Source organism: Phycodurus eques, chromosome 4 (assembly GCF_024500275.1).
Source record: "Phycodurus eques isolate BA_2022a chromosome 4, UOR_Pequ_1.1, whole genome shotgun sequence".
NCBI lineage: Eukaryota > Metazoa > Chordata > Actinopteri > Syngnathiformes > Syngnathidae > Phycodurus > Phycodurus eques.
The window spans coordinates 11451161-11478122 of NC_084528.1; the positions used below are offsets into that span (position 1 = coordinate 11451161).

Genomic DNA, 26962 nt, shown 5'->3' on the forward strand with positions numbered 1-26962 from the left:
AAAAGGGCTCAAGCTGACCGTTTCACAAGTTTATTGTGTGAATGCTGCACTTTTGTATTTTTGTGCCACTAGCATCCTCTTCTTTAAGCACTCTCATTCTGGAAAATAATTGACTCAACATCATTGTCTGTTTCACTTCATTTTTCACTTTTACCAACTTCAAAGGCTAATCCCAAATCCATCCTCCAGGAAAATATTAAGTACAATATTTTTCTGTTTTTATTGACCATTTCTGAATTTGAAGTGAGTTCATTCTGTGTTGTGACATAATCCCTAACATTGCTCCATTGCTTAATACATTTAACATTAACATCTGTTAATTAATTTTTATGATTGTAGGCACGACTCATAGGCACGACAATCAGCAAGGCTGCCTTATCTAGTTTTAAAACCTATGCCCGGGAAGCCCAATAGAAGCGGTTGTGTGAGGTCATGTGACTTTTTTTGTTGTTTGATTGGTGAACTAGACTTAAACTAACGCTTAGATTGGATTGAGCAAAAAGCGCCCAATGCGGAATTCATAGTCTCACGCACAAAATAGTTGATAAATAAGCAATAATTGATAAATAAAAGTAGCGAGTGATATTTAGATAATAGTAACGGAGTACCGTTACTTCTTCACAGCAGAAGTGGCGGAAGTGTTTTTTTCTGGTCTTGTCAACCTAGGACGACAGCGACCCCCCGCCTCCTCAGGAAAAACTCATCGGATCTGTACGATTCACGTAAAGGGCCTATTTTGAGTTCAAAATGGCGAATTTCGCTGAAAGGTGATTTATTTGCATGTATAAAATAAATATTTGAAATACCTATGACTAAAAATGGTACAATATAAGTTTTGATGCCACTTTTATTCTTATTTATTCTGATTGAAACATTTGCTGTGACTCATAGCACAGTGAGTTGCCCTGAACTAAAGAGCTCACATCATGTTGACAATGATCTTGGTTGGCATACCAGTCCTGTTCTGGGTTCCTTTGTGACCTCCTGGATGAGTTGTCACTGTGCTCTTGGGATATTGCGGTGAACCTGACTGTTCTATGTTTTCTCCATTTGTGGATAATGGCTATGGCCGTAGTCTGCTGGAGTCCTAAAGCTTTAGAAATGACTTTGTAACCCTTTCCAGACTCTTACTGTTAATTACTTTATTTCTCATCTGTTTTTGAATTTCTTTGGAGCATGGCATTTTATTGCAGCTTTTTGAGATCTTTTGTCAGACGGGTTCTATTTAAGTGATTTCTTGATTGAACAGGTTTGGAGGTAATCAGACTTAGGTGTGGTCAGTGAAAATTAACAACTTTCCCAAATATTTCATAAGCCGCTGTTAAGTCATGATTTAACAAGGGGGTTAATTACTTTTTTTCACAAAGGACCAGGTAGCTTTGAATAGGTTTTTTCCCTTTAATAAAAAAATATGTAAGTCACCATTTAAAAACTGCATTTTACATTGACTTGAGTTATCTTTGAGGGACATTTACATTTGTTTGATGATGAAACATTAAAAAAAAAAAAAAAAAAAAAAAGAAAAGAAAAAATGAATTTAAGAAGGGGGCAAACATTTTTTGTAGCACTGTATGGTGTGAAAGTAAGCCTTTACTTTGGATTTACTGATAGCTTATTCTTATAGTCTATTGTCTCTATGTTCCTCTTTTAACCTTATTTAGCTTCCATAAGTCCTGTAAGGAACCAAGGACATTCTTCACAGTCTTTATAGTGTTATATTGGAAGATACATTTTCATAAACTACTGTACTCAATTCTTACCCTTTAAACACAATCCATCATACATGCATTGGCTCTATCGCCACCCTCCATCTTACTCACGCACACATTCACATCCACTCTTTCACCTGCACACACCCTTTCAGTATCCTGTGGTGCTGTAACAGACCCCCGAGCACAGGAGCAACAGAACCCATTAGCAGATTAGCATTGGTGTGTGAGGAGCCAGAACCAGACACATTCCTCAGGGGAAGTCAAACCAGCTAATCTGATGCCAGAATTTACTCTTTCAACCCCCTAGCAGCTGCACTTTGCCTATGCACATAAACAGACATATCCACAAATAAAATACCTCTCAGCTGTGAAGACAAATATGTCTTCTGAGGTGTGTAGCATTATGCAAACATTCACTCTTTTTTTGTTGTTGCAAACAGCCTCACAGGGAACACAGGTAATATAACATGAATATACCCTGGCATTGTTCTGTACAAATGCGCAGGTACTGTTGCATACAATACACATACAGTTCAGTATGAATCTCATGCACGCACATTCACAGACACCCAGAACCTTTCAAGACTAGGTGGGATAACTTCTTCAACATAACATGAAAACATTCCCAGGCAACGGCACTCATGCATCGCCACTACTAATCAGAAAATACTGCCCTGATTCACAAGCACAACAGCACCAGTCCCAGAGGGGGAAACCAGTCAATGCAGCCCTCATAACAGCTCAGCTGGTTGGCTGTTCTAGCTCCCTGCTCTTGTTCTTTGCGAAAGTACACCCAGCACGTCAATTACTCTCTAGAATGGTTTGACGTGTTTATACAAACATTCCTTTAAGACGCATACCATTCATAAACAGATCAATGCCCAGTAAAATGATCACTTGAGTGAATGTATTGTGTTCTTATGGAAATTCAATAGGCGCGACAAGGCTAAAAATAAACTAGCTTTTGGATTCAAATATACTGTGCACGCGGCGACGCGGACTAAATGTCTTTTGCGGATCGGCGAATTATGACATTAAAGCTGATCAGCATAAAATGCTAATTATCGGCCGATACCGATAAGCCCGATAAAATCGGTGTTAAGTCTCGTATATTGACAGAGAAATAAATTCCTTCTTGTAACTACACCTTACTTGAAATCCTCACCAAAATCAAATTATTTCTCCCTTAACACGTCATGCATCATCCCCCTATAAAGTTTTGTGGAAATCTGTAATGTTTTTTTTTTTTTTCAATATCTTGTGCAGTTTCTCCTTTCATTCTTCAATTAACTATTTCAAAGTAACTGCTGTTAAAGGGGCACTAAAACAGCTAAACTAGAGGTGGGGTAAAACGTTTGGACTGAACTGTATATTTATTACTCGTTTTATATATATATATATATAAATCACTTTTACCACCTTATATGATGCTAACAGTGCTCGCTGGTTTATTGAAGTCGCGTTCACAATGTAGGAAGATTGTTTGCAATCTTCGGCACGTTTTCGCTAAAAAAAAAAGGGGCTTATCAGCGTAATTGGGGTGTAATGTCTTTAAGTGACCCCTGAATTTATTTGGTTTCGAGCTGTCCGCTGCCAAAATATTTAGACACAGTAAACACACCAGTCTTTCCTCGTTTCCCACCGTAGTCACGTTGTAATCAAGCGCTACATACGTGTCGTCATATTTCCTCGTCTTATTAACTTTCGATTGTCTCATAGTCATTATCTCCGTCTCTCTCTGCCGTTTTTTTTCATGTCTGTTAAAATGTTATCCTTGGTCTCTCTCTCTCTCTCTCTCTCTCTCTCCCCTATCTCCTGCTCCCGTGCTGTGTAACAAAAAAACAAAAAAAACAAAAAAACAAAAACCTACACGATAGCGCGAATATTCCCAGAGCGCACACTGACAATGAGAAAGTCACTGCCACCTACTGTAGTGGATGTGCAATTACACTTTATTTTAGTCGGCAAAAAAAGCCCCCTGTTCCCCCTGGTGAACCCCCCCTCCCCCATGCCGGCATCACGCCCCACTATTTGAGAAGCACTGCTATAGGTGATCGACATCGCCATGTGAGTTAAATTGTTGTCCTTTGCATTATTAGCTATTCTTGTCCCCATCCATCAATTCATCCATTCATTATCTGAGTCGCTTCTCCTTACAAGGGTCGCGGGAGCGCTGGAGCCTATCCCAGCTATCATCGGGCAGGAGGCGGTGTACACCGTGAACTGGTTGCCAGCCAATCGCAGGGCACATATAGACAAACAACCATTTGCACTCACATTCACACCTACGGGCAATTTAGAGTCTTCAATTAACCTATCATGCATGTCTTTGGGATGTAGGAGGAAACCGGAGTGCTTGGAGAAAACCCACACAGGCACGGGGAGAACATGCAAACTCCACACAGGCGGGGCCGTTGATTGAACCCCGGTCCTCAGAACTGTGATGCAGACGCTCTAACCTAACCACCACCATGCCCCTATTCTTGTCCCATTAATCTCAATTGTGTACCTAAATTAACGTCAGACGAGGTCATACATAGAAATTAGCCACAATTCATCCAATAATATTTCTCCCACATGCCCTGGTGAGCGCGTATGTTCAGAGGCAGATATGAACTCACACAAATGCACGCACACACACACATGCACATGAATGCAGGCATGCACGCACGCACACACACACACGCACAAATGCGCGCACACACACACACATGGCCCTATTCTCGAGCATGCCGTAAATCCACTGTGGCTGGTGGTGCTACACTGCACCGGGTTAGACCAGTGTTGGAAATTTTGTGGATGAGCGCAGCCCGGCAAATCTGCGGACGGGCTGGGTATACCACTGTCGGACTGTTGACAGCTGACTTCATTCTCCATCAATCAAAGCGGCTCCTCTCATTCCCTTTAAATTTGGTGCACTTTCTGTGCAGAAGAGGATGATGCATAATCGCAGTGATCCATGCGTGAGGGGAGCATTGACACTGCTTTTGGCCAGACACTGCTTTTGGCCAACAACAGACAATGTGAGCGGGTACCCTTATTAAATAGAGAATGAGCAGGTGATAATCACTGGTGACTTAAATACGGAATGTCCTCAGGCCTCAGTATCTGTCTGCCTGTGCCCAGATCAAAGTCTACCTTGCACAAATATTCCAAAGTGGTCCGTAAATTTAGATCGACTCTCTGCCACCAAATTTTCACTTCCCCAGGCGCATCTCCAAGGACACTCTCAATGTTGCACCAGAACACCCAGCTTGGTGCAGACTGGCCTGTCAAATTGGCAAACGCCAGCGAGCATTTGCGCCCCGCCACAGATGCACTCTCTACGAAAACAAAGCCCATACTGTAGTTGCACACCAAATGAACAGGAAGAACGGGCAGAATGCAGTGTGATTGCTTATCAAGTTGCAAATGAAGACTGGCGAGAGCCACCAATATGACCCAAGCCCGCTCTCCTGGGCTCACCTGTCGATTACAGTGGTAAAGACAAGCTGCCCGCTGTCTCAATACATTCTCAGCAGCCTTCAGCAGGCCCAGAGACACACAAAGAATCCTGATGCCAGGAGGGAATAAGGGACCTTCCACTTCACACTGCAGATACACAATAGTTTTCCTCTGCTGCATAAACCATTGAGATAAACAGGCCCACAGAGAAAGAGAACACACACATATCGCTCAGCAATTCCGTTAGAATGAGGTTAAATGTGATTAATATCAAGCTGTACTCGCAAATGTCTAAAATAAGATTTTGCATCATTTATTACACTGACTTTGAAAATTAACAATAAATCAGTACTCGAAAATAGTGCACAAAACCTAATGCCAATAAGTGTTGCTGCTATTTACATCACAAACTCTCAGCTAAATCTCAATGAATTCAATTAAAACTGTCATATTTAGCAATATTTTACCTGCATCTTATTGAATGTTCCTGAATTTCTAACCTATTGTTAAAAAAAATCAAAACATTGAGAAATATTCATTTGATTTTAAGTTACATATTCAAATAAATTTCAACAAAAATTTAAATAAGTTAATAACTGAGTGTTCATCCTGCAAAATGAGAGTCACAGTGCTTGCAGACATAACCCCCACAGTACCACTCCACAAATGGCCAATATCCTGCCGTATTTACCATCATTTTATAGCAGTTAGGCAGTAATTTCAGCGCATTACAGTTTTTACAACTTCTTACCGAATTAAGCGGTATACAGTAAAACAGGAAAAGGAAATAGCTCACAAAATACACCTAGAAAACACTACATTTATTTGAATCACAGCAACAAAAATAAATCCCCTTGCATTGCAATTATAGCTGTAATACTGAGCAATATTTAACCTTCAGTTTAATTATATTTTCTGAATATTTACCTAAAGATCTACAATGTTACAATGAACAATAATAATCATATTGCCGTCGCTACTTGCAATTAGACAAGATCAAACTGTTCCATGCAGCCTCCTGCAGGGTGAGAGGTTACAAAGCCTAGCCATGCCAAATTGTGCAACACATTAATAATCTGAGGAAAATATGCATATTATTTCTGTTGGAAATATAGTTTATACATGTTGAACATTGAAGAAGATATTCATCCCGCTAGCTGTCATTGATCAAGTAGCAGCAGTACTGTTATTTAATATTCATTCCCAATGTGTAATATGCTTATAAAATACAATAAATAAACTTTGCATTACCTTCCACTATTTTATCTACATGCTATCCTATATTTTTTACAGTCCTATATGATTTTTTAAAATGCTATATGTGTATATTTTTCGACAGCTCATGTTTGCCTTAGTCTTTTCTTCTGTTTCGATGTGTAATGTATCAAGTAAACTTTCCCGGTGTGTGATCAATAACGGGTGATTTTATCTTTTCTGAATAGAAAAGTATCCACAAGCCTCCTGGACCATTGACAGTTCGCCTATTGCTATAACTCGCCTCTTCCCTCCCACAAACACTTTTCATGACTTAAAGGTGTCCTCATAAACTGTCCCAGCTGACTCCATGCTAATAAATCTTCCTACGGAGAAATTGATTTCTGTGGAGGTAATTTCACAAATGCGATTACTAATAGAGAAATATTCAAACCGAAGGTCATGCACATCATTGATTGAAGCCTTGACTGATATCGAGGGCAGGTCTCCAATCTGCAGCTGCTGACCTCACGTATAATCTCAGTATGGGCCACGTGCACTAGAATGCCCGAATCACACCATTTGCTTGTGTTATTGAATCCAGTGATTCCCAGGCACTTTGCTGCAAGAGATCCATCAGGTAGGCCACGGGAAATGACCCAATTTCACATTATTGCTCCCAAAAGTATTATTTATCTACTCAAAATAATGTATCTTTGTTCATCTATCTATGCTAATGACTAGTGTTGTGACCGGTCTTGACCACCAGCACCGATCTTCTATTCTTCAATTTAATTCAAATGATAATAAGGAGAGGCACTTGGTAAAACAACAAATACCTTCAATTCCTTGTGTTATTAACCCTCCATCACCTCCGCGATGACTGCAACCTTTGTCGGGGTTGTGACGAAGGGGTGCTAGGATTCATTTCAGGGGTGCTTCAGCACCGCCAAAACTGGGCTAGAAATACCTATTGTATAGACCAGATCAACATTATTTAAATATACACATACAGTTGATCATATTTGGGACATTTTTGTTTGGTGGCGTGCCGTAAATTTCTGACAGGGCTCAAAAAAGGTTGGGAAACGCTGGTTTAATCAGTGCTCTCGACGGGTCGACACTCTGTATCCCTCCTCTCTCGCTTCCCCGCAAGGTTCGGGACTCTTTGGAAGCTAGATGGCAGAAGAGGCCCACCGCAGTCCGGTCGGGCTTTGGCGCCGTCGTCCTTCTACCTTTGCAATGCAAATGTACCAAACACATCACGACCACAATCACGTCACAACTATGCAGAAGAAGAAGAAGAAGAAGACGAAAAAGTTTGAAGTTGCATTCTGGGAATTTCTTTTATTGTTAGTATATGGACGGGACGACGCCTGGGGTAGTGTCAGGTCATATATCCCACGCGCGTACACGCACCTCATTAACAGTCACACCGGATGAAAACTTGCTTCCTCCTCCTCTTTTTTTGCCACCCACACCCACTACCTGATGTGTTGTGCGCACATCATATTGTAGTACGTCCGCAGGACGTTCCCCATCCTTCGGACTCCTCCACCCCCCCCCCCCCCCCCTCTCTCTCTCTCTCTCTCTCTCCCCCCACCCACCTCCCTCTTGCTTGAGGCAAGCATCACAAGTGCAGATCGATAAAGGCACCATTCAAATAGTCTAAGCTGGATTTGTGTGGAGTGCGCGTCCAGCAGCAGCAGCAGCAGCAGCAGCAGCGTGTGTGGAGCCAGGCGGGGGAATCAACCATGTGCAGCACCGGGGCCCCTGCAGAGCGCACCGCGAGCCCAGAGACGCGCACACTCGATGCCCCTCTCAGCAGAAATCCTCGAGCCCTCGTTCAGGTCGCTTCAGTTCTCTCCTAAATTTCAGTCTCGCTCATTTCTCTGCCTTCAGCGAACATAAGAGCACGGCGGGCGGCGCAGTGTGCCTCTCCTCTTGAGAACAGAGAATCTCCCGGGAAGAAAAAATAGGTTAGGGATTATATATTTCGAGTTGTGACAATGACGCGGATTTACAGGGAAGAATGCTACGAGGGATCCACGGAAGTGCGGGACGTCTCCAGCCGGAGATGCGTTAAATGTGGCCGAGCTCAAACCGCCACGATGAGGATTAGGACGGGAATTGTTTTTTGGAATCTCTTCTTTTCTCTCATGCTCACCTGTGCCAAAGGTAAGGCGCGTTGCAGTAACGCTCGCCATAGTGTGCATGGAGAGTGTTTGTGCGTGTCCGAAAGGTTGAGTTGCGCATAAAATAGCCGATCTCTGCACACCGGCTCTGAGTTAGAGGGACGCATTTCAGTGGTTTAGCGCTCAATGCAGTCTTTGAGCGAGCCTCTGGTTAAATATTCTTCGAGCAGCGTCTCCTAATAGCCTACGTGAGCTGCTTTGATTAAAGGGCGAACTCCTAATTTGTTGAGGCGCAATGACCTGCATTCCCCCTAAAGAGTGTGCTTAAGTCGTGCACATTTCTCCTTCTTTTTTTTGTAACAGTAGACAGGTGCAAGGTGCTCTTGTTAGTATTCAGGTGGTTATGTCTCATGGTCTGCCTATTTTAAGAGTGACTGACTGACTGGAGGAGTATTCCTACCCTAAAATTTCACTCAATATATCATGTATTCACTATTACAATAATGTCACTTTTTTTTGTATTTGAAGACTTTCTTGCCCCTTTTTAATCATTTAATCACATCACATCACATCCAGAAACATGTTGACAACAAATGTAAGCTGTTTGGATGCGCACAATGCTTGAAATAAACATTTTCAATTGAAGTGATTGCCAAGTTAAAATTGCCCATCCCTGCGAACCACTTCATTTTTTCCTCTCCCAAAGATGTGTTCTAGCACAGTGGTGCAAGTGCCCAATATTTATCTGCTGAGTGTGTGTGTGTGTGTGTGTGTGTGTGTGTGTGTGCGCGCGCGCGCGTGTGAGAGGATGGGAGCCCAGAGATTTAAATTTCCATGCAGATTGTTCGCCCTCTGAGTAATTCTCATGTTTGTCTGTTGGGGTTGGATGGAATGTTCTGCATGCAGAGTAGAAGCGCCCACCAAGTATGAGCCAAGTCAAGTCGAGCAGTCAGCCACAGTGCTGTTTTATCACCACCCACAATGTGGCAATGTCAAACCTCGGGGCCACTGCCAATCCTCCTCGTTCTGTTACTTATTAGGGAGTCAGCCGGCCAGGAATTGAGGAGGGAGTTATGTTAAGGATGACGATGAGGAGGAAATATAAGGCATGGAGGAAAAAATCAGATAGAACAGTTGTTGTTTCTTGGTGCTGACAGTCATCACGCTGATTACACAATTGACAGTGTATTAGGTATGGCTTCTGAGTCAGTTCTATTTGCAAGATATTCCAATTTCTGTGATTTTTAATGAAAGTGTTCTCCTTTTGGATGTACATCCATCCATCCATTTTCTGAGCCCCAACTCCCCACAAGGGTCGCAGACGTGCTGGAGCCTATCCCAGCTATCATTGGGCAAGGAGGCGGGGTACACCCTGAACTGGTTGCCAGCCAATCGCAGGGCACATACAAACAAACAACCATTCGCACTCACATTCACACCTACGGGCAATTTAGAGTCTCCAATTAATGCATGTTTTTGGGATGTGGGAGGAAACCGGAGTGCCCGGAGAAAACCCACGCAAGCACGGGGAGAGCATGGAAACTCCACACAGGCGGGAGTCCTCAGAACTGTGAGGCTGACACTCTAACCAGTCGTCCACCGCGCTGCCCTTTTGGATATACAGTATATCATATTATATTTTTATTTTCTATTTACTGTGAGTGATGCTCTGTTCTTACTCTCCAACCATTCTTGTCACTCCACTCATTATGAATAATGCATTTCAAATGGAATTCAGTCAAAGTGAGTCACTTGGAGTCAAAGTTAATGGCACTTAGTTGTTTGACTGCATTTTGCCACCTGTCACCAGAGTGTATTCACCTGTGATAAAACAAAATTAATTAACACAGAGAAACATTTAGCAAAATAAAAATTAGGGACTTCAATGTATTTTAAACTGACAGCGTGAAAGATCCTAACTCATATATGGGTGTTTATTTGATTAAGGGCCTTTTTGTGTCCTTGAAAGAAAAAATATTTTTAAATATATTTTTAAAATAACCAGCACTGGGCATGCCTAAAATGCCTGTTGTCTAAAATGTCATGTTAATATTACTATATTTAAAAAAAATTTCAGCGGTTTTGTGGTGGTATTTTACAGTTGTCATCGTGTCCGAGCACAGGGTTTAGATATATGAAGCTCTATCTTTCTAGCTAAAAATGCTAAAATGGTCTAACGTTGACCATAAATTCTTTAAAATATAATAGAATTAATGATTTCTCATCATATATACACAAAACATTTCAAATTATGTCTTTTATTTTTACTCAAATATGTCTGCCCCTGGCGGCACGGATGGAGACTGGTTAGAGCGTCTGCCTCACAGTTCTGAGGACCGGGGTTCAATCCCCGGCCCCGCCTGTGTGGAGTTTGCATGTTCTCCCCGTGCCTGCGTGGGTTTTCCAGGCACTCTGGTTTCCTCCCACATCCCAAAGACATGCGTGGTAGGTTAATTGACAACTCTTGCCCGTAGGTGTGAATGTGAGTGCAAATGATTGTTTGTTTGTATGTGCCCTACGATTGGCTGGCAACCAGTTCAGGGTGTACCCCGCCTCCTGCCCGATGATAGCTGGGATAGGCTCCAGCACGCCCGTGACCCTAGTGAGGAGAAGCGACTCAGAAAATGGATGGATGGATGTCTGACCCTTAAAGTTGCTGTCATTACCGCCATATTGACCATTTTCAGATCAATAAAGTTGATTCAAAATCTGATTCTTTAATTCCCTGTGTCATTTTGTCTTGTCACTCAAGCACATGCTAGGGCAGAGAGAAGTCAGACATTTTGATAACTGGAAGTGTTAAGTTTTTTCCTCATTTGTACCCTTAAGTCACATAATATTTTTATTTCATGTCATTACCAAACGACTTGTAGTGTTAATATGTTTAAATATTTTCCTGTAAAAACTTGATAATCATATAAAAATGTTGTACACGACTAGCTAGCTAAAAGACAAATTTGAGAATAACTCTACTCTGTGGTGGTGATGACAGAAACGAAAATCTAAGTGCCCGAAATCAAATAAACACCCATATACACAAATCTGTTGATGAGAATTGAATACATAAAATAGATCCCGACAGTTTTGTTAGAATATAATACTTTATTTTCCACTGCACAGAACACTTTACAGTGTCAGTGGTTGTCATGGCAACTACACATAAAACTGCCATTTAACTTAAACAACACTGCATTGAGTTCTCCTTTCATGATGGTCCAGCGAGCCTCTCAGAGGATCCTTTCTGAGAAATTTTTACACCGTCTTAATTGACCATGGAATTAAAATATGAAAGTAAATTACAGTTATTTCCATGATTAAAATTTTAATTACATTTAAAAAATAGCTGCAAAAGCTCAGATTTAGTTTTCTCTGGTCATATACCATTCTGGGTTGTCTCAAATGTGACCTACTTTTCCAAATAAGACCTCGGAGCGCCACCCCTGGGTGCAATCTATTCGTTTGTCTGAGATTAAAAACATCTAAAACCTTTTAAACATAAAATAACATTGACTTTTCATTTTGATAATTTTGCAATGTTTTTATGGAACATTCACTTATTTGGTTTATCATGTGAAGTGATATTTACACAATGATTAAATTGAGCACATTTGTCATGAGGTCAACATGGTGTAGTATGGTGGTTTTCTACATGATGTCCATATATAATGAAACAATTATTTTTATTATGTATTTACATTTCATGTTTTGTTATCAGTTTATTATTTGTGTAGAGAACTAATATGCGGTTAATGCCAAAATAACAATCTATGCTTTTAATCTACTTTTTTAGAGGAAACATCCAAGAGTCCTGGGGATGCATCAATTCAAAAGTTAGAAACATAATCAAAATGTAATCAAATGTAATTAGATATTAGTTTGAGAAAGCAATTAAAATAGTTAAAACTGATTACCACTACTGCGCATGTGTGTCACGGCCAGAAGGCAGACAACAGGAGGATGGTTCGATTTTAATTGATTTTATTCTTTATTTTAATTGATCGATTTTAATTGATGACGTATAGTAATTGTGACTACTCGACTAATTTTGGCAGTCCTGCGGCGCAGTGAAGAAAAAGATTGTCGTTGACAGAAGTGCTCGACTATGTGTCACGCAGTGATCATGAAATGACAACACCATGCAGTCCGGATTCTCTCCAATCAATCAGTTGTCTGGATTGTACTCACTTCACCTTTTAGAATATGCTTGCCTTGGAAGTCCAGCCTGAATATGATAACAGGCACTGGTTGATTCTTCCATCTTTTGCCAATCAGAAACTAAAAAATGCCAAGAGTGATGTAAAGTCTGCATTTGATAAGTGAAAATGTGTGGAATGCTAAGAGTACCCCATCTGTCACGTCTGTGGAAGTAGTGTGTGAAGGGTAGCAATTAGACACAAATAGGCATCCTTAATATGGTTCCACCAAATAGCTACAGCTAACACTGATTGACATTCCATTCTTTTTCTATACATTTAATGGTATTTAGATGGTAGTTTGTGAATAAAACTTTCTGACGTTTAATTCTCTGAGGACTTGCCTCAAATACAGATGCATTGTTACGAAGTTAGAAACAAGCCTTTTTTAGGGTTTTGTATGAAAAACAATGCACTGTATGGTAAAATATAGATATTGATTATTGTTCAACTGTGAACTTGTTGCTTAGCCATCTTTGAGAAGCAAACATCAACCAAGAGCTCTACCACCTAAAAATGACCTGTGTCGACAGTGAGGTGCAAAAAGGCAAAAAAAAAAAAAAAAAAAGCCATACATCTTGATATTAATCTAAAAGTAGAGTTAATAACCTTTGACAAGCGCTTCATTCAACCCACTTTACCATTTACAAGCTAGGGAACAGAAATCAGCACTTCATATTACATAGTTTATGACTGATTGTGTGAAACATACTGTACTTGCAGTATTGCGTTTCAGCCATTTTTTATAGCAGGAAGGTCCACTGAACTTGCAAAGGGCTAATGCTACACAGGTTGCTGGAAAATAGTCGCGTCTGAACATGAAGTCATTCAGTCATTTTTCAATGATTTCCAGTTAAATTCTCTTGAGTGTACTTTGAACAGGAACATCACGTGATGGGAACTTGAAGGAGAATTATAAGTTGTTACAAAGACTACACAAAGCCTGTTTCTTGAAAACTGAATTAAAGAACAATACACTTCACACGAATTTCAATTTTATTTATTTTAGGTCTTCACTGTCGGCACGGTGGGCGACTGGTTAGAACATCTACCTCACAGTTCTGAGGACCTGGGTTCAAATCCGGCCTTGCCAGTGTGGAGTTTGCATGTGGTCCCCGTGCCTGCATAGGTTTTCTCCGGGTACTCCGGTTTCCTCCAACATTCCAAAAACATGGTAGGTTAATTGAAGACTCTAAATTGCCCGTAGGTGCGAATGGTTGTCTGTTTCTATGTGCCCTGCGATTGGCTGGCAACCAGTTCACGGTGTACCCCGACTCTCGCTCGAAGTTAGCTGGGATAGGTTCCAGCACGCCCACGACCCGAGTGAGGATCAGTGGTATGGAAAATGAACGGATGGATAGGTCTTCACTACACGGTCTCTAATTGCGGTGTATCAGTTTGTCAATACAGACGTACAGTAATGTAGTCACTGTTTCATTGATGTCATTGAAGACTTTGTTGCAATGTGATTATGTAAACAGATTGCAAAGGCTTCTGCATGGCGCTGATCAGGATTACATTTTGCCTGTGTAATGATGGACTATCTACAGAGGATGTTGGGAATCATCCCACAGGCACTCTTGATCTCCCACAAATTAAGTATGAGTAAGGAGTAGGTGGCGTTTTGAAGAATTATTTGAGTTCTAGTGCAATCGGAAAGAAAATAAACTGCATAATTACATAATTGTTTGCCTAGAACTTGAATATCTGGATTGTTGATGCATCTCTTCGAGCTGACACCTCACACTGTGGTCTCACTGTACTGTAGTGCCCTTGCATTTGGCTTTTAGGTTTGGATATACAGTACTTTGTTGGTCGTGATTAAGTCAGTTCTTCTCTAGCATCTGTTTTAATGTAAGCAGTTCTCCTGAGGCAAGAGTTTGGCAATATCTTGTCTTGGGGAAGAAAATGGCTTACCGTTTGTGGAGATTAAATGTAATGGGTTGAGGAGACGTGTGTTCCAGAGTCAAGGCCAGAGATTCAAGATGGACTGTGCAGTTTACAGTGTAGATTAACCTGTTTAATGCCTGCGGGCATTTTCGCTGATAAGAACATACACATCCATTTGTCACAAAACATGCAGGGGTTACATCTGCTGCAATACATTTCAGTACAGTACATACAATAAATACAGTTAAATGATCAATTTATGGTGGAATGTGTACTAACAATTGAGCCATTTTCATTATCTACAATAGAATTGTAAAAAGTTATGGAAAATATCCTGTTATCATTGGAAAAATGTAAAAATTGTGAGGGAGATGTGCTCACCAGTTGTCCACCGTGCCGACGGCACAAATGCTCTGGAAATGTGCTCTGGAAATGTATTTGCTATTCTGCTCAATACAACACTGGTATGGAAACTGGAGTTAAAATATCAGATAGTCTTTGATCCCCCTGAATAGTAGTAAAAATTAAAAATTATTCAACATTTTTCTCATAGGCAATTTTGTAATATCCCAAATTGCAGCTTCTCTGTAACTGATCACGTGCACACACACACACGCGCGCACACACACACACACGCACACTCACACGCACGCGCACAATGGTTGTGTGATTAAAATCAAATTCAGACCTTCGGCAGCACGACTTTGCCTACATTGATTGAGAGTACACAGGAATTGTGTATTTTATCGTTAGAATACATCACAAAGTCTTCGGGTTACAGATTCAGAACAATACAAATGCCTGTGATATGCTATCGCATTATATATTATAGTATAAAATATGCATGTATTCAAAGTCTCAAGCAAAAGAGAGTTTTTTTCCAATACAATGGATGTGTAGGTCTGCTTTGCATAACTTTTATGTGCACTTATATTATTAATGAATTTATTGGTCATCAGTTATTTATGCAGTGACCTTTATGTTCTGATGACTTTCATTTATAGTATTCATTAAGTCTCATTCTTCTCTGTTTAAACGCTTGTCTAATTTCCCCCAGAACTCTTTTAGAAAGGAGGCATGGTCTCGCTGATATGAAGAACTCTTGACTTCTGCCAGCCTCAATGTCCTCAAATAGCTGCATCAGCAGTTTAGATCTGTAGTTACGGTCCAACAGCAAGCATCTAATGGCGATCAGCAGCCCAAGGTCAGAGCTGCTGATCTACACAACCACATAAACTATGAATATAATGACTTTTCCCCCCCTCCCAACTCTTTTTGTCTTTTACATAATGCTGCAATTTTTAGTCAACCCCATCTAAAAGGTAGCGAGAAAGAGAGCGAGAGAGAGAGAGAGAGAGAGCGAGAGAGAGAGAGAGAGAGAGAGAGAGAGAGAGAGAGAGAGAGAGAGAGAGAGAGAGAGAGAGAGAGAGAGAGAGAGAGAGACCATATAGCAGATAGATACATGTCAAACCCAAAACAGCAAATACGGTATGTAACTAAAAAAATAAAATAAAGAAAGCCCTGAACAAAACAAAAGAAAACACTGGACATTCAAACGACTTATAATCCCCATTTAAAAAAAATAAAATAATAATTTAATGATATAAAAGGAAATTCAATGCTAAAGTGTTCAAAACTAAAAAGCAGGCGAATAAACTTAAAAAAGGATACATGACATACAGTATGCTTACTTGATATGGTAAAATAATAAAAAAAACACTTCAATGTGATATAAAGCCATGCAGATTCGTGAAATTGTTTAAGAGTTTTCAGTGGAATGAAAATGCAGCTTTATGGAATCGCTTACACAGTGAATTTCCTTTCCTGTCCATAAGGTGGCACATGTTTTCATAGAAAATGTAGAACAGCTCCTCCCTCTGGAGAACCACCAACCTGAGAAAAAATGAAACAGCTCGCAGTCTCCGCTCACATTGTTAAATAGGCCATTCATGGGAAGTTTACTCGAACAATGAATAAGGGGTATTGTTTTGGCCAAATGAAAAAAAAGATGGGTTATTGCTCTGCGGCTGTTTTCCCTTTTTGTAAAAATTTCAATGCTGATCTTATTTATTTGTAACATTGGAGGAGAGAGGATGGAATATTATTGGATGTGATCTTGGCACACGGTTTCGTGTGTGCAAATGTGTAGCTTCCATAGCGGCGGCCTAGCATCAGGTGCATGGTGCAACGTGGCGCAATAGCACTTTTGTGGGTATTGTTGTTTTTCCCCAAAATGTATCAGCTCAAAAAAAGTTAAAGTACCAGCAGCACCTAGACTTTCAGAGATTGTTATTATCCTTGGCCACATAAACTTATTTTCTTGTGCAATAGAGTGCATATTTGTGCACATGCCAGCTGTTATAAGGGTGGCAGTGTATCTGATTGGAGCATTTTTCATCTCAGTGCTTGGCAATTTAAAACCACCAAATGGAATATTACACAGCTAGTTTTCTACATTTTAGTGGCACACTCAGGAGGTAATAGTAATGCTTTAAAGAGCATCGTTTCAGGTTCAGTTGTTTGTTGGAGTTTCTTTCTCATCAAGCATGCAGCATGTGCATAATGCACGACTGTGGTTATGCATTTTATTTGTTAGACTAGTGAAGGCGCAGCAGAACCACACAGATAAACTCGACTCTGGGGGCATCAATTTAAGGTCTCTGTCTCGACCCATGGTTGCATGCATTGCTGGTTGTTCTGATTAAAGAATTATTTCTCATCCCTCCACATTTGATCTGAGGGAGAAAGTGTAGTTTGCCATTGATCTGGAGAACGTGTTTGAATTTCTGCAAAAAAAAAAACAACAAAAAAAATTTAAATACAACGCTGCCTTTTGCCTTGGGGCTTCACAGGGATACATAACCTGTGATTTGAAATGTATTTTCATTTGTATTTTTAATTTAGGCGGCACGGTGGGCGACTGGTTAGAGCGTCTGTCTCACAGTTCTGAGGTCCGTGGTTCAATCCCCGGCCCCGCCTCTGTGGAGTTTGCATGTTCTCCCCGTGCCTGCGTGGGTTTTCTCCGGGCACTCCGGTTTCCTCCCACATCCCAAAAAACATGCATGGTAGGTGGATTGAAGACTCTAAATTGCCCGTAGGTGTGAATGTGAGTGCAAATGGTTGTTTGTTTATGTGTGCCCTGCGATTGGCTGGTAACCAGTTCAGGGTGTACCCTGCCTCCTGCCCGATGATGGCTGGGATAGGCTCCAGCACTCCCGCGACCCTAGTGAGGAGAAGCGGCTCAGAAAATGGATGGATAGATGGACGGATTTTTAATTTAAAATCTGAGGAATTCTTTCAAAGTTGACAATACTCAAGGTCACGAACATCAGTCCTAGCACTTTTTTATCATCACAAAACATTAATTACAGTATACACAATTATTTTTACTTACCAACTGGTGGGAAACTCTATGTTTCTATTTGTTCGAATACAGTGTTTGAAATTTTTTTTACCTCATTTTGCTGTCTGATAACAAAGCCAATTTGCACTCAATGGATCTAAAATTGTAACTTGATGTGTAAAAATTAACTTTAATGTTCAATTTAAGTTTAAGATTAATGTTAGTCTATTTTAATATTTTTTTCAGGGTGAAGAAGGATATTTTCTTGCAATAAAAAACATTTTATGTTTTAGAATATGCTTGAACACATTCAAACAAGAGTGCATTTTGTAGGAAATAGAGGTTGAACAAATTATCGATTAATTAACAACTAATCAATTATCAAATTGATTGAGAACTATTTTGATAATTAATTAATTGTTTAGAGCAGGGCTGTAAAACTCATTTTTTTTGCAGGCCACATTGTAGTTACGATATCCCTCAAAGGGCCGTTATGACAGTGAAACCATATGGATCTTTAATCACCTCATCATATTATTATACAGTGTTTATGCGCAAAAAATTGAGGGAAAACTACTTTTGAAATCAGAAGACAAGGATAATATTTTGTTCAACCATTGCTCAAGTTACTGGAAAACAGGTAACAGAAAATTCCTATATCTCAACATTGACAATTTACAATTTTGCTACAGATTCATGGAAGTTGATGCACATGATTTGCTTCCGGGTGCCACATAAAAGGATGTGGCGGGCTGCAAATGTCTTTTGCTTTGGAAAAGAATGATCAACATTTTTGCCTGTTTTCTGACATGTTGCAGAACAAGACAGTAACTGAATCAATCAATTTATGTTTGTGCACTGTCAATTTGAAATAATATCCTGTTTTTGAGTAAAGGATGGAAATTATTATTATTATTATTTTAAACCCAATTCATTTCTTAATTGATAATCGACAAGATTCATCACTTATTAAAATAATTGTTACTTGCAGCCCTATGAGGAAATTTAATAAAAATACACCAACAGCAAAGCAGATTTGGACATGGCATAAAAAAATTCCAAAGAGAAAGGCAAAAAATCAAACTGTCATATGGAATGAACAATTGTGAAGTGTTATAAAATTGATATATATCTATATCTAAAAAAACCTTTTTGTTATTGTGACGCCCATTTAGTGTGCCTCAGACATGTGGTTCTTGTTTCTTTAAAAAAAATGGAGCCCATTTTTTGGAACAACCTGCATATGAGAATACCAATTTGCACTTATATTTTTACATTACATAACATGTTTCAATATAGAATTCTGGAGGTACATTTTCTTCATTAAATTGTGTCTGTTAATAAAAAAATTAGGTGCTTTTGAACACCCTGTATTGTGTATTTTTTTTAAACAAATGACAAATTACAACCAAAATACTACTGTATAAACTTATTGTTAAAATCTCTGAAATTGCCAGTCAAAGCTGAGCATGTTTTGTTGTTGTTACCAAGGCAGAATTTGATTCAGCTCCAGTGTTGGACCGAATTAGGATTTGCAGGTGATGTTTACATTTTATGTATATAATGAATCCATAAACACTATTTCATTTTTTTTAAGATAAAAATATGTTTTATATAGGATGGAGGTAGAAAGACACATTTTGCAGCTATTTATTGACCAATGTTATGCAGCCTTTATCCTTCTCTGCACTCTGTAATCCAGCCTCAATGATTGATATCTACATATGTTGGCTGCCTCCTCTTTATGGGCAGGTGCAAGTCAATGCATGTATTGTGAATTTAACATTGATTGTCACTATTGGTTTCAGCTTCTATTAATGAAACCCCATCGTTATGAACAGTGTAAACTACATTCAAGTATATTAAGTACAGGGGGAAAAAATGATGTGGCAAAAATAAGTCAAGAAGAGAAGCTTGAAAGTGCATAGCTCAGTAGGCTGTTAGATGGTGGGCTCAGACTGTCTTTGAAGAGACACCCTGTGATGTATGAGGGGTGAAGGCAAAACACTATAGATCAAACAGTGGCCCGTGTATTGCTCAAAGCAAACCTTCTTTCTTCCTAACAGACTCATTTATTTTTTGACTTATTTGCATTAACATCCAGTGACAGTCATTGTTACATACTCTGTAAGATTTTGTGCATAACATTTAAAATGGTAGTGAGGTCACACCCAGTTAGTGTACAATGACTTATAGATACAAAGCAGTATACATCATTCTATGCAATAGAGGGTGGTATGGCTAAGGGGTAGAATAGTGAGTGGATTGCTGGTTGAACTCTGGTTAACCCTCAAACTTGGCAAACAGTTCATAAATAACATAACTACCATTAATGTGAATTTCTTCACTAAAAGGGAACATTGTACAGTTTTTAACCTTTAATGTTGTATTGTATGCTAAATGTCAACTATCGTTAGCCTAATAGCATAATTGCAATAAAGTAGTGTTCAAGTAACTTTGTAACATTTTCAGAAAACAAGACAAAAGCACAACAAATTCAATAAAGAGTCCAGTTGCCTCGATTCAGCCTTTGCGTATGAACTTGGCCTGGATGATGAAGAATCTAGACAGGCATGGCAAATTGTAATTGTAAATGGAGTGCACTTATATAGCTCTTTATCTATAGCACTTTACAGAGGCTCACATTCACGCACACATTCATACATCAATAGACAGCTGCTGCCACGCGTGGCGTTGTCAGGCCCCCTTGGAGCCCCTTCAGTGTCTTGCCCAAGGACACTTTGACACCAGACAGTCGGATCCAAGATTCGAACTGCCGACCCTTCGGTCAGTCGGTCAAACCGCTCTACCAACTGAGCAACATTTTTTAGCAAGCAGATTGGTATTTTTTAATATTGTGACAAGGTGTTTAAAATGAGAAATATGCTATTAGGCTAAAGATATTATAATATTGCCTTTGAGCCCCTTGATGCAGTTATTCACTTGACATACAGAATATCTTTAAACATTGTAACCTGTAAACCATTTTCTTTTTGTATTCTCAGTAAGAGACAGGCATCAGCTTTCACACTTAGTAGGCCACATCAATTTGTGAGTAAACTGATGCAATCTCTGGATTTTTGTCTGCTGGTGTGCCATGAGGTTTTTCTTATGTAAAATGGGTGCCTTGGATCAATAAAGGTTTGCAAACACTGCTCTCTTCCACAGCTTCTCGAACAAATAAAATAAAACAAATAAAACAAAATATTCACACAAACACTCCAAATGGTGAGGTTCTGCACACAAATGACAGCTAAGCTACTATTGTTGACCTCTATGTCATGATTCCGCAAACCAACACACACCATTACTCAAAACAGAGCTTGAAGTAAAGTTTTGTGTACAGTTGTTGGTCTGTCGAATATTTTTAGCACCAATTTAGTGTTTACTAGACGTGCAGTACAGAATAGCCATTTGTTGGTTTGCTGGTTTAGCCATTACATTTAGGTGCAAATCAATTTTAATATTTTTACTATCCCTCAAGGGGACATTTTAACTCACACTCTGCAGTATAATTTTGTGTTGCACACCACACAGAGAATTTAGATACAGTAACACACATGCAGGCATGCAAGGGGAGACGTCAGAGTAAAATGGGCACGCAAATGGCGGTACAACCCTTGAGCTGGGGGGATGAGGACGGTGCCTCGCTCAAGGGCATCTCGATAGTAGCTAGGACGCAGACTACGAGTAGCGTCACTCCAACGACTAGTTGCCACGGTAGAAAATGGATGGATGGACAACAGCTCTTGAACTGTGACCCTTGCAGATGAGCTCCTGCCGCCCAAAAATACAACAATTGAGTAATAATGGAACTGTTCCTAACACCCCAGAATACATATGTTGTACACCCTCCTTTAAGCAGAAAGTAGCCTGCTCGTTAAAATGCAAACACATTCTGTAAACAGTGATGCATTGTCAATATAGTCCCAATGGAAGGGTTTATTTATTGATTTTCTTTTTTAAACACATTTTGCATTGGAAGAATTCAATACAAATTTACTGTGAATTTACTCTGAAACCCTGCAAACAAAAGGACAGACCAAATGTATTTACTTTCCAGTGTCTCTCTTCCATCATTTGCCCCTTTGACTCCAGCATTGGCTGTAATGATGTCCGCGGAGGGTTAGTGCTTCAGTTTCTGGCTACTCAATTGATATTCAAAGCACTCTGGCTTTGAAATGTCCTTGACACGGAACCCCCAGTTGTTCCTGAACTGGGTCTATGTGGGGTATGTCTGTCACTTTGGTTAAAAGCCTCTGTCAAATACATTTTATATCATGTCTCTGCTATACTATACTATACTATTAAAACTAGGACTGACACGATCAGGATTTTCGGGGCCGATCACTGATCAGCGAGTTTAAAAAAACGATAACCGATCACTGATCTATTTAAATGACCTGTTCATTTACTGTATGTAATTGTGTACCTAATTGCTTAAAAAAATATATTTACAATAAATAATGTATCTTTGTTCCTCTATTTATGCCAGTGAGGCATAGTGACAGACAGAAGAAATGAATGGTCTTCTATTAGATGGCAGAAAGTAAATACAGTAATTAATGTAGCCACTTTTTGGGATATTTTTGTTTGTTGGTGTGCTGTGAGATTTTTCAATTGTAAAATATGTTCCTTGGCTCCATAAGGTTGGAAATCACTGCTCTAGTCAGATTTTGTATTCTAATCAGTCAGAAATAATGACAGAAATAATGGGTGCTAACTTACTGTAATTAAATTGCTTTATTTTTAATTAAATTACTTCACCCACACTGAAACTTTAGAGCATGATTCGACAGAACGACAGCATGTTTACGTCCAACCGTTCGTGCTAGCAGTAGCTTGCAAGGCTACATAATGTTTTGTTGCCTGCTTGTGAGCCGTATCGTATTAAAAGTACGTGAACATACCTCAAGCAAGGTTTAAGCGGACGTCCTCTCCTCTCTTGAGCACCGGTGACCACCAACACACGTTTTTCCCCATTTTGTTTTTATAATACAGTCGGCGCGCTCCACTCTTGTTGTCGTCGCCACAGTAACGAGTGTATCCGGTCGCATTTGAGTTGATAAAGCTAGATAATGATAAAGCCCACTGATCGTAAAAAACGGGATGCGGTGGTATCGGAATACAAGGTTTTATTGCAGTAGTCTAACATAGTGCAAGCGTGAAAGAGCAAATTTGTCTTGTAGACTGGTCTGGGCATTACGTGTTGTCTGTCTCAGACATGTTGTCTGTTCCACACCGCCGACATGTTTTTTTTGTGTTTTTTTTAATAACTTTATTGGCTGGCAGATATTTACAGGTCTATGTCAAAAGACACGTTGACAAGGCTAAAAATAAACTAACTTTTGGATTAAAATATACTGTGCACGATGGCAATGAATGTCTTTTACGGAGCCGATCAAAGACGTCATTGATCGGATCGGCGCCATTATTGGCTGTGGAGGAATCTATTCTCTGACATTATTTAGATCAGTGTTTCCCAACCTTCATTGAGCGAAGGCTCACATTTTAAATCGGAAAAACGCCACACCACCAAACAAATGTTATAAAATGTATATATATACTGAAATGATGATGCTTGCGTGTGCCATGACTTCTTCTGTTGTATGGATGGCAACATCTATCCATCCATCCATCCATCCATTTTCTGAGCCGCTTCTCCTCACTCGGGTCATGGGTGTGCTGGAGCCTATCCCAGCTGTCATCGGGCAGGAGGCGGGGTACACCCTGAACTGGTTTCCAGCCAATCGCAGGGCACATCGAAACAAACAACCATTCGCACTCACATGCACACCTACGGGCAATTTAGAGTCTCCAATTTATGCATGTTTTTGGGATGTGGGAGGAAACCGGAGTGCCCGGACAAAACCCACGCAGGCACGGGGAGAACATGCAAACTCCACACAGGCGGGGCCGGGGATTGAACCCAGGTCCTCAGAACTGTGAGGCTGACGCTCTAACCAGTCACCACCGTGCCGCGTCTGGCAACATCTAATGAAAGATAATTTATTTGTTCTACCAGTCACCAAACATCATTGGATAGATTGATTAACAAAAGACATTATTTGAATGAATAATAGGTGTTCAGACAAAATGAGTGAAATAGGATAGGATGCTGATGACGCACTTTGCCAAACAGGTGTACATGCCGAATCCTGGACCCCAAAGCAGACTCAACAAAAATAGAGCATTACACCAAGGAAGCACGTAATATGTGAGAAACCAGACAGCGAAATAAACGAAAAACAACATTGAGAAAAGATTGACATGAAGTGACAACTATTGAATACAAAACTAAAGTCAAAGTGTTAGTTGGAGTCCCAGCTGTAGGAGGTAACCTGATACAGAAATTAACAAATGCAGTCTAACTACACAAGCTATAAATGCAAGAGAAATTAAATGACAGAAATACATTCTTCAGTGGACAAACAAACAGTAAGTACTGCCAAATTAAACAAACAAGATACGAGGAATAAGTAACACTGCTGAGCAAATGTTCGAGACAATGGAGTTACTGTATCAATAAAATAATCTGACTTCTTCCATCTGCTTCCGCTGCGTCTAAACATAGCTGATAATAATTGACAGCAGGTGTGATGCAGGAAGCGCCGCCCACCAGTGCTCTCCAAGGAGACTGAGGAAACAAAAAAAAACAACACGACAGAACAGGCAGGCGCAGAAACAGGAACAGACTGATGTGCCAAATGTGGGATTCGATTTAAAGGAAACGATGCATTTGTTTCTCTCACAATTTTTAGGAGCACCCAGCTGTCTTAAAAACATATCTGTGGCATGCTTTCATTAAAATACCCTAATGTTTAAGAATTATAGACATAATTTTTTACAGCATATTTCTTGCCTGGGTGAGATTGGCTTATTTTAGGGGCAGACCTGCACTGCTCAAGCAGTGAGCCAGCCCTTACTGCTGGGCAAATGGCGAGTCCAGCTTTCGTTAGAATTACAACCAATGGACTGGATCTGGCTGGCACATTTCTGCTGGCATTTGGTAATTTTTTTCCTCCACCTCGCCAGTGCTAGCAGGAGCTGTCTGCTTGCTTCTAGCGAACTCAGAGCCCAAGAAACAAGCTAATACCCTTAAAGACAAGTGCATTTCCCAATTTGGCAGACCCGTCTGTGCTGAGATGGGCATACTGCCGCAGCGAGGGCGTGTCGCATGTGACAAAATGGTGATTGAAAGTCTCTCTAAACTTGCGCAAGTGTCTCGCCTCTTACTGCATGCATGCTTCACCTTTTTATTTTTCACACTGTACATAATTCACACATTGGGTACATTCATATCTCATTCAGGGTCCCCTGGGGGGCTGGCGCGAGACACGATGATGCAGACGGCGGGCCGGGTCAAATCTGTGCTTTTCTCCGGTCCGGTCACTCCCCGTCTGCCCAGGCCAGTGCTCCAGTTTTAATGCATCTTACACCCGTCAGTGGGGGGTGGGCAATGTCGGACACTCGGCCAGGTGTTCCGGCACTCCGGCCTGCTCTCTGACCCGCCATGCCTTTCGCCCGCTGATTTTTAATGCATCACATTCATTCGCACATCCTTTGGGGAGCTCGTCGGCCTGGGTTGGGGTGACAGTTGCAGGTCATAATTGCCCCGTGTCCGTCTCGTCTCACCCCGCCAGTCTCCCCAATTTTAATGCATGACAACCCAACACACATGATCACGGTACAGGGACAGGGGGGTTAGGGGGTTATTGGGTGTGGGGGGTGGTGGTCCGGTCCCCTTTCCCCTCCCTTGGGGGCTGGTTGGGGAGCTTCGTTTGGGCTGGGGGACTGCCCTGGGTGCTTGGGATTGGGTGGTTTGCCCCTGACTGATTCCCCCACAGGTTGGGTGTGCTGGCTCGGCCCCCCCTTGTGGGTGGAGCGGGCTGAGCCCTTCTTCTTCGCTGTGCTGGCACAGCATCTCTGTACACCCGTTGACTAACATGCATGTGGTATGGTGTTTATTCACTAATACGTTCCATAGACACGCTATAGGCTTGAATTGCTTATTGCTAATTCACGAAATTATGAAAAGTAGCCCGCCTCCTCGTGGAGTTACCCCAAGTGCAGAGCTGTATTTGCACTCGTCACAAAAAGCGGGAGTGCTGGAACCTATCCCAGCTATCATCGGGCAGGAGGCGGGGTACACCCTGAAGCGGTCGCCAGCCAATCGCAGGGCATAGAAACAAAAAACCATCCGCACTCACTTTCACACCTACGGGCAATTTAGAGTCTTCAATCAAGTGACTACGCATGTTTTTGGGATGTGGGAGGAAACCGGAGTGCCGTAGAAAACCCACGCAGGCACAGGGAGAACATGCAAACACTGATGTTAAATTCGTAATTATAGCATTTTAGTCCCTCCAAAATGTACATAAACGTTTTACTTTGAGGCATCAGCAGATGTATTAAGACCTTGAAAACCAAGTATGGCCTTTGTGACACATAATGCATTATTGTTGGCTGACTATCCTTCCAGTGAACATGAAATGCTGAGAGTCATTATTATCGGCCCTAAATTTGTATTCCAGTCACAGAAAAGCTAATTTTGCCTTATGCATTAGTGAGTAGCTCTACAGGGTGGAAGGGCAACAATACATACAAATATGCCTACTCATAGGCTGCCACATAATGTCCACCTGCACAGTCTGAAGGCACCCAATACAAGAGCTGAACTGTCGATAATTCTGAAGACAGAATTATCGACAGTGAGTCAATAATGTTTGGTTTTGATTGGCATTGGCAGAAGGATGTTATTTAACAATATGTTTTGTGGGTAATATTGGTCAAAATATCAGACAGTGCAGTTTTAGAACACTGAAAACTGCATACACAATAATAAACATTAAATTAATACCCCTCGGAGTGTCAATAAAAACTCAGCATTATTGTTGTTCTAAGAGAATATTTTTTTATACAGCTCTTGCAATGAATTTCAGAATACAATGGTCATAATGTTATTGAGCAAAAAGCAATTTTCATTTTAATGGCACTGAGTTCGGATGTCAGAAATTATTTTTTGGTGCAATGCAATTGTCATTCCAAGAA

At 40.6% G+C, this 26962-nt stretch overlaps 1 protein-coding gene across 1 annotated transcript in view; it reads left to right on the forward strand.

Moving 5' to 3' along the window:
- The first annotated feature begins 8325 nt into the window (after nt 1–8325).
- LOC133401234 (CUB and sushi domain-containing protein 3-like) overlaps nt 8326–26962 on the forward strand; it is a 260580-nt gene continuing 241943 nt past the window's right edge. Inside the window, 1 exon segment of the mRNA XM_061673947.1 lies at nt 8326–8528. Coding sequence (XP_061529931.1) covers nt 8360–8528 — 169 coding nt within the window. The 5' untranslated portion in view covers nt 8326–8359.